This window comes from Zootoca vivipara, chromosome Z1, assembly GCF_965207765.1.
Source record: "Zootoca vivipara chromosome Z1, rZooViv2.hap1.1, whole genome shotgun sequence".
Taxonomy (NCBI): Eukaryota; Metazoa; Chordata; class Lepidosauria; order Squamata; family Lacertidae; genus Zootoca; species Zootoca vivipara.
In genome coordinates, this window is record NC_142583.1 from 44,940,945 (window position 1) to 44,953,891 (window position 12,947).

A 12,947-nucleotide genomic window follows, 5' to 3' on the forward strand; every position below is an offset into this window, starting at 1 on the left:
TGTATGTACTTTCCCAAGCCCAGGTTCCCAGCATATTCACACTCCTGTCTCAGGGAAGTCTATGCTGGCTTGGTCATGTTCACGGAATGGAGGATGGCAGTATCCCCAAGGACATGGTCTATGGGGAGCTGGCTTCAGACACAGGGGCCATTGGCAGACCAACTCTGCATTTCAAAGATGTCTGAAATGTGACATGAAGGCTGGCAACATCAATACTGCCATGTGGGAATCTCCTGCAGATGACTGCAGTGCCTGGAGACAGGCAGTCAGGTCATGATGCATCCATAGCAGTGACCAGAGGATAGATGACCACTGGGAGGAGAGCAGAGAGAAGCAATGTCATGGTGCATCTGCAGCAGTAGACACCTTCATCTGCCCCAGCTGCAACATTGGTCTTTACAGCCACAGCAGGCACTGTAACCTTCCAACAGCTTGGCTTCACCTCCAAAGGTGCACTCTTCCATTGTCTCCCGAGACAGATGGATAGCAACAATCTGGAGGAGAGAAAGAAAGCTACGTTAACAAATACATTGTTATACTGTATACCAGATCCGTGAGCCAGCTGAAGACTGGTTGTAGTAATTTTTTTTTGGGGGGGGTATAGCTTCCAGTACCAAAAATGATAATTTCCATGTCTGCAATAGTGTTGAGCCAAGACAATAGGCTGATGATAGAACAGTGATCTCACTTGGTTTAAGCCAGCTTCCATGATTTTCCTATATGTGAAAACGCCCTCTTTACAAGAGTCTTCAAAGAACAGAACAGTCTTCAGGAACAACAATGGAGCATAAATCAGAACTCTCACTTCTTTCCTTTGCCAAATCTGTTTTGGGTCCTGCATTGCCATTCCTTTCTGGTTGTAAGTCAATCAATTAATTTAGCCCTGCATGACTGCCAGCTGGGGCCACTGAAACAAGAAGTATGTTACTCAGCTAATGAGGGTTTTATTTTATGAGTTTCTGCAGCTTGTTCCTTTCTTTGCCAGCTCTAATTGCCTTCGATTTTTCTTTAATGCTAATCACTGGCATAATGATTATATTTTCTTTCTAATTTACACTCCTTTGATCTCTTGTATGATCAGACTGCAACCCCAAGAGGACTTTACCGATTCATTTAAAATATCTGAAATTATGAGTAGCTTTAAACCAATATAATACTCAAATCACTGCATGCTATTTCTTTGTGTTTCCTGTGTTTTTCAATTAAAAAGATACCTTAAATATTTGTAAGACCCTTATAATACTGTTTAAAGTGGTAAAGAGTATGGGATTGCTCTTTTCTGAATTTTAGATGTATTTCTTGTTTAAGCACAAACATACATTTGTTTTCATTATACAATGCAAATTAGGGTACTTTGAGTTCACCCTTAGGGAAACCATTCACCATGGTTTGATGGAGAAAATATCATTTGAATAAAATAAAAACCAAGTAAATAGGATAGGGGCTTGTGTGCTGATGGGCTTGATCTTAAACAATGGAATTTTTCCAGTCATTCCTGTACTTTCTTTGCAGAACTGCATGCAGAATTGATAGTGATCTCCTGGAAAAATAAAAATTCAAATGATGAGACAGGGACTATGAACAGAATGAGGCAAAAACTTTGATAGTGGGTCAGACACACATATATGAGTGGTGCTGTAGTCTAAACCACTGAGCCTCTTGGGTTTGCTGATCAGAAGGTTGGTGGTTTGAAACCCCGCAACAGTGGTGAGCTCCTGTTGTTCTGTCCCAGCTCCTGCCAACCTAGCAGTTTGAAAGCACGCCAGTGCAAGTAGATAAATCAGTACCGCTGTGGCGGGAAGGTAAATGGCATTTCCATGTGCTCTGGTTTCCATCATGGTGTTCCATTGTGAAGCAGTTTAATCATGCTGGCCACATGACCCGGAAAGCTGTCTGTGGACAAACGCTGGCTCCCTCGGCCTGAAAGTGAGATGAGCGCCGCAACCCCACAGTCGCCTTTGACTGGGTTTAACCGTCCAGGGGTCCTTTACTTCTTTTTTTAAAAAAAACCTTTTATATTTATATATGTCAACACAATGAACACAGAAACAATAGATCAAGCCAAGGCCACAAATCTTGTGGTAATATCCACAGAACTGAGATATAATTCTGTGGCATGTACGTGGCCAACAAATAGGCTAGGAAGTGGAATTAATGAGGGGAAGGTAGCCAGAGTACATTTCTCTGGTGGAATGTTTCAGAAGTAACTTCAGTCAGCAAGTAGCTAATTGACCCAAGACTAGAAGCGAAGCCAGTCATGACATGCCTTCTGAAACCATTTGCTGAATATTTTAGGAAACACAACAATCTTTCTATAGCATTTTTTGTCTCACATAATATTGCAGAGTCGTTCATTCTGTGTTTTTACCCCATATTTTAGAGGATCCTAAGTAGATACAAGCTGGTACATTCAAGGCTTTATCCTGCAACAGAAATACAAGGGCCAATTGGTGAAGATTAGTATGGTTTATCTGTATGGTGACCTGAGACAGTGCTTGTTTACAAAGCTATTGTACTACCAACCTTACTATATGCTTGTGAAACATGGACCACTTATAAACACCATTTCCACTCCTTGAAAGATTCCATCAACGGTGTCTCCGAAAAATTGTACACATCACGGGCGAACTGGAAGAAGCAAAGGTCACCAGTGTCGAAGCAACGATTCTTCAACATCAACTTCGTTGGACTGGTCATGTTGTGCGGATGCCTGATGATCGTCTTCCAAAGCAATTACTCTATTCCGAACTTAAAAATGGAAAGCATAATGCTGGTAGTCAACAAAAGAGGTTTAAAGACTGTCTCAAGGCAAATCTAAAAAAATGTAGTATAAACACTGACAACTGGGAAACACTGGCCTGTGAACGCTCCAGTTGGAGAACAGCCTTCACTAAAGGTGTCTTGCGCTTTGAAGAAACTCGATCTCAGGACGCAAGGGAAAGACATGCTAAGAGGAAGGCACGCTTGGCAAATCCACACCGTGATCAACTCCCACCTGGAAACCAATGTCCCCACTGTGGAAGGATGTGTGGATCCAGAATTGGCCTCCACAGTCACTTATGGACCCATTGTTAAAATCGTGTTTATGGAAGACAATCTTACTCGGCTACGAGTGATCACCGAAGAAAGAAAGAAAGAAGAAGAAGAAGAAGATTAAGAAGACACTCACCAATAGGTTGAACCTCTTAGATCAGCCTTCCCTAATCTGATAATAATAATAATAATCTGATATAATAATAATAATAATAATAATAATAATAATAATAATAATACTTTTATTTATACCCCACCCTTCCCAGTCAAGACTGGGCTCAGGGCGGCTAACAACAAAAATATAAGCCCCCAGCAGCTTTGGACCACATCAACCTCACATGGCCAATAGTCAACACTGGGGAAGGCTGCTTTACAGCATGAAGTATCAGCACATGCTATGCTTAAGGTTCTGAGTACATCTGTCTCTCAGTAGACATATAGGTGACACAGTTTGATCAGGAGAAAAGTCAAGACCAAGCAGCAGTGAACAGCTACACAGACTAGGCAAGGTTCAGTGAGTAACAGGGTGAGTCAAAGAGATAAGGAAGGCTTAGCAAGTCAGCTCAGGCCATAGGATGCAAACCCTTGACAAGCTTTTGATTAGCCTTGTTCCATGAAGAATATCATAACAGCAATTTTTGAGCATCCCTTGAAGTGAAAAATAATACCGTTACTTGCTTCCCACTTGTCCAAGCAATCAGGAGCCTAGAGGTTATGCTAAATGGTTTAATTTTCTTTGGATGAAAAAGCAGTTGAGATATATGGTATATTTTAAATATTTATTTTATTAGAAACATATAAGCAAGCACAAGCAGACTCCAGTAAGCAGGCAGCAGAGCCACTGTTCCTACCTCGGATTCCCAAATAAAGCTTCTGCACATCAAGGCATATTATCATCAGCCAAACCATATTTTTCCAGCTCTCCTTCCCTCCACTAGATAAAGGGTGCCACATTGTAGTACCAGACCCACTTACTTTGGAGGATGAGAGAGGAATGACTATGCCTTTATTTAGTCGTCATCATGTTCCTTCAAACCTTTCCTTCTATTTCACCAAGTCAATGTAAACATGCTATGGTCTAATGAGCTAAAGAGTTCAGCCTCCTCCAACCTGGTGAATTGAATTGTTTTGGACTGCAACTTCCACCAGCTCCAGTCAGAATTGGCCATTAGTCCAAAACATCTGGAGGGCACCAGGTTTGGGGAGGCTGGAATAGTCCATTACTGTGAGACTTCGATTTTATATGTCTTATTGTTCATGGAGAAAACAATAAGAGAACCATATACAAGTGCTGACACAAGAGCCAAAATCAAACGTTAAACAGATAGCATGTACAAATTAAAGGCAAACCAGTCTTTATAGTCTTTGAGGCTATCTAGCGGTCAGCAAGTGGCAGCAGGTCGAACGAGGTGTCAATGGTAGTAGACAGGCTGCCGGCGTTTTTTTGCCTGTTTCGCCCATATGACGGGCTTCTTCAGTAGTTCTCCTTGTACTTTTATGTTTAGTGCATTCACTGGTGGTATAAACCAGGTCTTATTAGTATTCGAATTAAGACACTAATATACATATAAACAGAACAAATATCAAAAACAGTACTTACAATTTGTATGAAACCACTTATCTTGGCTTAGGCCACAATGCTCAGGTGTTTTTTCAAAAGGTTCTCTCATTTACATATTCACTGGTAATACAAATCAAATTCTAATTATTGTTTGAAATAATACAGTAATACAATTTCTAAAATACATGTACACAAAAAGAGATACTTACATTTCTTGTATTCAGAGTATTTTTGGTTTGAGCATGTATTGACTAAGCAAATATCCTGTGTTTGGAGCACACTTATATACAAAAAGTTGGTTCACAGGTGATAATAATTAAAGATGACAATTAGGAGGGGGCAGAAGAATGTGAGTACTGATAACACTTACAGTATCTCTATGATTACTGTATGTTATACTGCTAGTGTGTTCGTTTAAATGAATACAGAAAGGTCAAGATCTGAGTTTAAACCGTCCGGTTGTAATGTCTTAAACATAAAAATCAATTTAGTTTCTTGTTGTCTCAATATTTTTAGGATATCCTGCTTGTGGTATTTCTTGGGTGTGTACTGCCATAAGCCAAAAAACATTAAATCGGAGTCACTGTGTTTCATTTGTAAAAAATGAGGTGTAAGAGGGGCTTCCATCACTTTATTGCGGATGCGTGATCTGTGTTCTCCTATACGTACCTTTAGTGCCCGCGTGGTGCTGCCTATATACAGTTTGTTGCAAGGGCACCGTATGCAATAAACTACGTTCTTGGAGTTGCATGTGGTCATGGAGTTGATTTTAAAAGTGAACTGCATATGTTCACTTTTTATTTCTTTTACTTGTAAACTGTAGGGGCACATATTGCATGAGCCGCATCTATAGTGGCCTTTAGTGACAATGGATGGTGATTCCAAACAATCAGCTTTGACCAATTGATTGCGCAAAGTTCCTTTCTTCCTCAACCCTAAAAGGGGGGGATCTTTACAGCCAGGTATGTCTTCCACAATATGCCAATGTTTATATATAATATTTCTAATGTGGCTGGCCAGGGGTGTGAAATCCATCCCCATGACCAGGCGGCTGGGTTTTCTGTTTTTAATGCTATCAGACCGTGTTTCAAGCAAATTTTTTCGATTGCGACCGTCTACACGTCTGTATGCGTCCTGTATGATACAATTAGGGTAGCCCCGGTTAACGAGAGCTTTTTCTAGCTGATGAGCCGCATTTCTATAGTCTCTCTTGTCTGTAGCATTCCTTTTCAGTCTGATTAACTGTCCGTATGGTAAATTTCTTTTTAAATGAGAAGGGTGACTTGAAGAGTAATGGAGTAGGGAGTAACAATCCGTTAATTTCTTATATGGTTTGAATGCCAAGGTGTTTCTATTTGAAATGTAGACCACTACATCCAAAAATGGAATTTCTTTTTTGTGATACTGACAAGTAAATTTTAGATGGGAATCCAATGTGTTCACCCATTCTTGGAATGCAATACATGTTGCTTCAGATTTAAAAATTATGAGCAAATCATCAATGTATCTTTTAATCAGAATGATGTCATTTGTAAAGGGGTTAGATTCAGAAAAAAAATGTTTGTTTTCAAAGTCAATCATGTGAATGTTTGCTACCGATGGGGCCAATGCCGCGCCCATAGCAACCCCCTTGGTTTGGATGTAGAAGTCATTTTTATACCTGAAGAAATTATTTTCAAAAACAATATCCAGTAATTGGATTAAAAAATAATAAGGAGGGGTTTGTTCTTGTCTGGAACGTAGTAAATTTTCAATGGTCCCTCTTATGGTCTCTAGTGGGATATTAGTGTAGAGAGAACCTACATCGAGTGTTGCCAGGATCGCTCCTCTAGGCACGGGAAGGTCTTCCAGTTTAGCAATAAGATCTTTAGTGTCTCGGATATATGTGGTGGTGGCAGTGGAGTATTCAAATATAAATGAGTCTAGGTACTTGGATAAGGGTTCAGTGAGTGAACCAACAGCTGAGACAATAGGACGGCCCGGGGGTGGTGTGATATTTTTATGGATCTTGGGGAGAGTGTAAAAGATAGGGACCCGTGGATTTTTACAAAGTAGGAACTCGGCGGTTTGTATAGAAATATAATCTAGCGCTAGAGCCTCATTGACCGTGATACGAATAAGGTTAGAAACTTTCTGAGTGGGATCATAACTAAGAGGTAAATAATATCTTCTGTCGGCCAATTGCCTGTTTATTTCCCGTTCATAAGTGACTGTGTCCATTAAGACAATAGCCCCTCCTTTGTCCGCAGGTTTAATTGTGATGGAGCGGTCATTCGCCAAGTTATGAATTAGCTCTTGTTGTTCTCTAGTTATATTATGTCTAGTAGGGATATGACGTTTTTCCAATCTGTCTAAGTCTTTTATAATTTCATGATGAAAAGCTTCTATCCTAAAATCCTGGTTATGGGGGATGAAGGTTGATTTGGTTTTAAAAGGAGTACTAGTGTCCAAGGTATCAGTGTTGGACTGAAATAATAATTTTAGTTTCAGTTGACGAATCATTTTATACACATCAATGCGAGTGCTTAGGGCTGAATATTTTTGGGTGGGAGCAAAATTTAAGCCTAAACTGAGTACTCTCAACTCATCCGAGGAGAGTATCCGGCTTGACAGATTAACGACAGTTATCTGTTCTTCCCTCTGCCCCTGCGCCTGTGAGGGTCATACTGTGTATGTTGTCTGGGTCTTAATTGTCTAAACTCAGATGTTGATTCTGATGATCCTCTGCTAGAAATGCTACTGTTCTCATCTGGAATAGTAGTGTCGTTTTTTGTTTGTGGATATTTGGTTTTTCTGTCAAAAAACCTATTGTTTCTATTTTCATATTTAGACCAATTGTACACTCTATTGTTTGCATAATCATCTTTATCTCTATTGAATTTTTTCCTTTTGTATAATTTTAACTCTTTACTAAATTCATTAATAGAATCTTCAAAATTTTTTATTTCTCTATCAAATGTGGTTTTGTCACTTTCCTTCTTGAAATCTTTTTTAATCCTCTCTATTTCATGGTCAAATTTGTTCATTTCGGACTTAGATTTTTCGATGATTAGTAACATTAAATCAATGGCGCATCTATTGAGTATACCAGTCCATTTCATGACAAATTCTTCATCTCCTTTGTAAAGACTGGGTTGTTTAAGAACCCTTAATCCCCTTGGAATCATATTGGATCTAACATATTCCGAGAGCGTAGATGCATGTGAATATGCTCTAGTTCTTTTCCTCCCCAAGTCCATTAAATCCTCTAAAACATTCACCATGTCCCTCCCTTCTTCCTCATCTAAGGGAAAATCCCCTACAATGCGGGATTGTTCTTCTTCAGTGTAACCAAACACATGAGTGCCAGAAGCCATAGGTACAACAAAAACAAAGATGATGGGCTAATGCTGCCAATTTCTTCAAAAGTCCAAAATAAAACAAGCAGCACGCAAAGGCACCAAATTCAATCCAGTTTCAATCAAGTATTATTAATCCAAAGAGAAAACAATAAGAGAACCATATACAAGTGCTGACACAAGAGCCAAAATCAAACGTTAAACAGATAGCATGTACAAATTAAAGGCAAACCAGTCTTTATAGTCTTTGAGGCTATCTAGCGGTCAGCAAGTGGCAGCAGGTCGAACGAGGTGTCAATGGTAGTAGACAGGCTGCCGGCGTTTTTTTGCCTGTTTCGCCCATATGACGGGCTTCTTCAGTAGTTCTCCTTGTACTTTTATGTTTAGTGCATTCACTGGTGGTATAAACCAGGTCTTATTAGTATTCGAATTAAGACACTAATATACATATAAACAGAACAAATATCAAAAACAGTACTTACAATTTGTATGAAACCACTTATCTTGGCTTAGGCCACAATGCTCAGGTGTTTTTTCAAAAGGTTCTCTCATTTACATATTCACTGGTAATACAAATCAAATTCTAATTATTGTTTGAAATAATACAGTAATACAATTTCTAAAATACATGTACACAAAAAGAGATACTTACATTTCTTGTATTCAGAGTATTTTTGGTTTGAGCATGTATTGACTAAGCAAATATCCTGTGTTTGGAGCACACTTATATACAAAAAGTTGGTTCACAGGTGATAATAATTAAAGATGACAATTAGGAGGGGGCAGAAGAATGTGAGTACTGATAACACTTACAGTATCTCTATGATTACTGTATGTTATACTGCTAGTGTGTTCGTTTAAATGAATACAGAAAGGTCAAGATCTGAGTTTAAACCGTCCGGTTGTAATGTCTTAAACATAAAAATCAATTTAGTTTCTTGTTGTCTCAATATTTTTAGGATATCCTGCTTGTGGTATTTCTTGGGTGTGTACTGCCATAAGCCAAAAAACATTAAATCGGAGTCACTGTGTTTCATTTGTAAAAAATGAGGTGTAAGAGGGGCTTCCATCACTTTATTGCGGATGCGTGATCTGTGTTCTCCTATACGTACCTTTAGTGCCCGCGTGGTGCTGCCTATATACAGTTTGTTGCAAGGGCACCGTATGCAATAAACTACGTTCTTGGAGTTGCATAATAATAATAATAATAATAATAATAATAATAATAATAATACTTTTATTTATACCCCACCCTTCCCAGTCAAGACTGGGCTCAGGGCGGCTAACAACAAAAATATAAGCCCCCAGCAGCTTTGGACCACATCAACCTCACATGGCCAATAGTCAACACTGGGGAAGGCTGCTTTACAGCATGAAGTATCAGCACATGCTATGCTTAAGGTTCTGAGTACATCTGTCTCTCAGTAGACATATAGGTGACACAGTTTGATCAGGAGAAAAGTCAAGACCAAGCAGCAGTGAACAGCTACACAGACTAGGCAAGGTTCAGTGAGTAACAGGGTGAGTCAAAGAGATAAGGAAGGCTTAGCAAGTCAGCTCAGGCCATAGGATGCAAACCCTTGACAAGCTTTTGATTAGCCTTGTTCCATGAAGAATATCATAACAGCAATTTTTGAGCATCCCTTGAAGTGAAAAATAATACCGTTACTTGCTTCCCACTTGTCCAAGCAATCAGGAGCCTAGAGGTTATGCTAAATGGTTTAATTTTCTTTGGATGAAAAAGCAGTTGAGATATATGGTATATTTTAAATATTTATTTTATTAGAAACATATAAGCAAGCACAAGCAGACTCCAGTAAGCAGGCAGCAGAGCCACTGTTCCTACCTCGGATTCCCAAATAAAGCTTCTGCACATCAAGGCATATTATCATCAGCCAAACCATATTTTTCCAGCTCTCCTTCCCTCCACTAGATAAAGGGTGCCACATTGTAGTACCAGACCCACTTACTTTGGAGGATGAGAGAGGAATGACTATGCCTTTATTTAGTCGTCATCATGTTCCTTCAAACCTTTCCTTCTATTTCACCAAGTCAATGTAAACATGCTATGGTCTAATGAGCTAAAGAGTTCAGCCTCCTCCAACCTGGTGAATTGAATTGTTTTGGACTGCAACTTCCACCAGCTCCAGTCAGAATTGGCCATTAGTCCAAAACATCTGGAGGGCACCAGGTTTGGGGAGGCTGGAATAGTCCATTACTGTGAGACTTCGATTTTATATGTCTTATTGTTCATGGAAGCAACCAACATTAGTTAACTTAACTCCATGTTAATTTCAATTATCAGGCCTTGTCAATTGTTCAAAACAAACAAACCCCAATATATGTCAGTCTATGGGTAGAGGCACCTCAGAACATTGAGTCCCTGCCTAAGTCTTCAGATGAGTTCTCGTCTGTTTTCTGTTATTGAGCAATTGTTGGGTTTTGGCCAGTCTTGTTATAAAAGAAATCTACACTGGGAGAGAGCAGTGTCTTGGCTCATCTGATATTCTCTCTGGGCTACCAACCAAGACATCAGATGTTCCAAAGATAAGGTAGAATAATTATCCAGCAGTCTGGTTTACTAGCAGGTTAAATGAGGCAAAAGCAATCCCTTGTTGCTTCTGAAACCACTGAGATTAAAAGTGAATTAAGAGCAAAATCACTGAGACCAAATAAGCAGGGAGAATATTACTGTGGAGAAAAGAACAGAAGTAGAGGGCCCACAAGCAACCTCTTTTTTATTTTTATTTTGGGGGCTCTTCTTGTTTCAGTGTTTGTTTGGTCAACATGGCTGGTGATTATTAAAAGCAATTTGTTGTGATATGTGATCAGGGGAGGGCCATAGTTCAACAGTAGAACATGTGCCTTGCATGCAACAGGTTCCAGGGTCAATCCCCAGCATCTCCAGGACTCAGAGAGATTTCTGCCTAAAACCCTAGAAAACCACTGCCAGCCAGTGTAGATGATACTTTTCTTCTGTTCCTGTGATTACACCAGCCTTTACTCTTGCTAATGAAAAGTATTGGCGAAAGAGTACTGCAAATACTTGCATGTAGTTATTCTGCTATTTCTTTTCCTTGTTAGGCTGCTTGTCGGATTGGTGCTCCTCATGTATGCAAGCTTTTTGCAGCATCCATATGACATCATTGGTATCAAAATGTGAGCCCATATCCCCTTCCTTTATGTGAGTATTTCTGATAGATATAGTAAAGATGGCAATATTAATAAGTTAATAAAATACCCGTTTTATAAGATTACTGTACATTATTTAAAAAGTTAATCGATAAAATTTTCTGTGTAAATGCATTAAAATGCTCATACTTTGAGGAAGTGCTACCATATTCTCTACCATATTCAAAGTTTTATTGGGCAAGGAGGAGGGCGAGGAAGGCAAGAAGGGACAGTCTTCCTCTGCAATGGCTACTTATACTTGCTCTGCACAGGAAACAGTCACATAGCCATGATAACTAGTTGTTGGTAAACTTATGTTCTGCGAATTTGTCTAATCTCCTTCCAAAGTCATATAAACCAAAAGCCATCACCACATATTGTGGCAACAAATCCTCTATATTAATGGTGTGTTGCATAAAGAAGCGTTCTGTTTCGTGTTTCCTAGATCTATTGCCAATTGGATGATCCCAAATTATAGCGTTTTCAGAGAGAAAGAAAAACTTATCTCTGTCTGCTTTCTCCATATCATGCATCATTTTATAAACCAAGATATTGTTTCTTGCCTTCCCACTTTAAGTCCCTTCCCCTAAATTAAAAATCCCCGAATGTTTCATTTGTTGGTTGTTGGAAAGATGCATGTGAACAGCTTCCCCAGAATTTTCAAATATACCCTGGCTCACTTTGAAACACAAGAGAAAACTTTCACAAAGCAGTTCATCTTTAAATTGCTACAGGACCCTTATGCTGAAATCCCATGAAAACTTACATGGAATGCCTCCCATTGAACTCCCATTGTGATTTCTGTGTAGTTATGTGCAAGATTGCTTGTGTTAGTTGCTTCTGCTAGAGCAGGCTAAGCAAGGAGACAGCTTAATCATGAGCCCAGGTTCAGACAACATCTTAAGTCAAACTCTAGCTTAGCTCAAGGCAGCAAATGAGTGAAGAAGACAGGGGAGGGGCAATGTGGCTGTAAGCTCTCCTCTGGGACCATAGGTGATTTGTGTGGTTCCTCTAAGCCATAGTTTGGCTTAGTATGTTGTGCAACCCAGCTCACTGTAGGAATGCAAAAATAACACCTCACAATAACACGAATTCAGGATGAAGTCATGAAGGATTTCATTTTCTTTCATTGCCAGTGAAAACAAGAGCCACGAAATTGCTTTCCCTGACCTATACTGTTTCACAGGGAACATAGCACTCATTTGCCAATACTTTTCCAAAATAAAGCAATTATGGTTAGCTAATCACATTGGTTGAGGCCCCTCAATATCCCCATTCCTTGTTCATTTTGGTCCAACACTTCGCCTCTTTAATTCTCCTCTGCCACTTCTTTTCCAACATGTAAAAAGCAACACCGTGAGCCTGCCATAGCTGGTTATAATAATAAAAATTAATTTTAAAAAACAGACTGTAATAGTACAAAGAACCATCTAATGATTTGCTGGATAAAATAGTGGAGCTGAATGTCTTTCATGGGGAGGCCAAAGCATCAATATGGCAATGCCAAGTTATTTGCTAACAGTGGCAACTTTGGACTCACATATAGCAACAACAATACCACAATTATTAAAAGTAAGATCTTTTAAGTTATACTTTTACCTCATTGTTACGAAGGAATGTGCTCGTGCAATGTACCGTTGAGCATTTGGGGTGTTAAACTGGGTGCCATAGCCCTGTAATCCCTGAATCCAGCAAGTGTTAGAATTTAATCCAGGCTCCTAATTATTGGAATAGCCAAGCTAGCCTCCTAGTGAGGCGATAGCCTGGGTGATGTGCCATTAAGGGAGATGAGTAAGACAAATGAGTGGAGCCCCCTCCCTCAACAGGTAAAGCCAGAGTTTAGA

At 39.5% G+C, this 12,947-nt stretch overlaps 1 protein-coding gene across 2 annotated transcripts; it reads right to left on the reverse strand.

Annotated features, from left to right (window-relative positions):
* Nucleotides 1–4,300: 4,300 nt before the first annotated feature.
* LOC148687359 (uncharacterized) lies at nucleotides 4,301–9,101 on the reverse strand. 2 transcript variants are annotated; one of them, XR_015947759.1, is made up of 2 exons: nucleotides 4,634–9,101; nucleotides 4,301–4,546 (listed from the first exon to the last, which is right to left on the reverse strand). XR_015947759.1 is itself a non-coding variant. In XM_088660356.1 (2 exons), exon 2 carries the CDS (start codon nucleotides 7,094–7,096, stop codon nucleotides 5,009–5,011), a length of 2,088 nt encoding a protein of 695 aa, XP_088516482.1. In that variant the 5' UTR covers nucleotides 7,097–8,327; nucleotides 8,415–9,101; the 3' UTR covers nucleotides 4,301–5,008. The 2 variants fall into 2 exon arrangements, 1 of the variants encoding a protein (XP_088516482.1); XM_088660356.1 differs by having other exon boundaries at nucleotides 4,301–8,327; nucleotides 8,415–9,101.
* Between the last annotated feature and the right edge of the window lie 3,846 nt (nucleotides 9,102–12,947).

Coding starts and splice junctions, on each gene's coding strand:
- LOC148687359 (XM_088660356.1), bottom strand. CDS start 7,096: ATGATTCGTCAACTGAAACTAAAATTATTATTTCAGTCCAACACTGAT.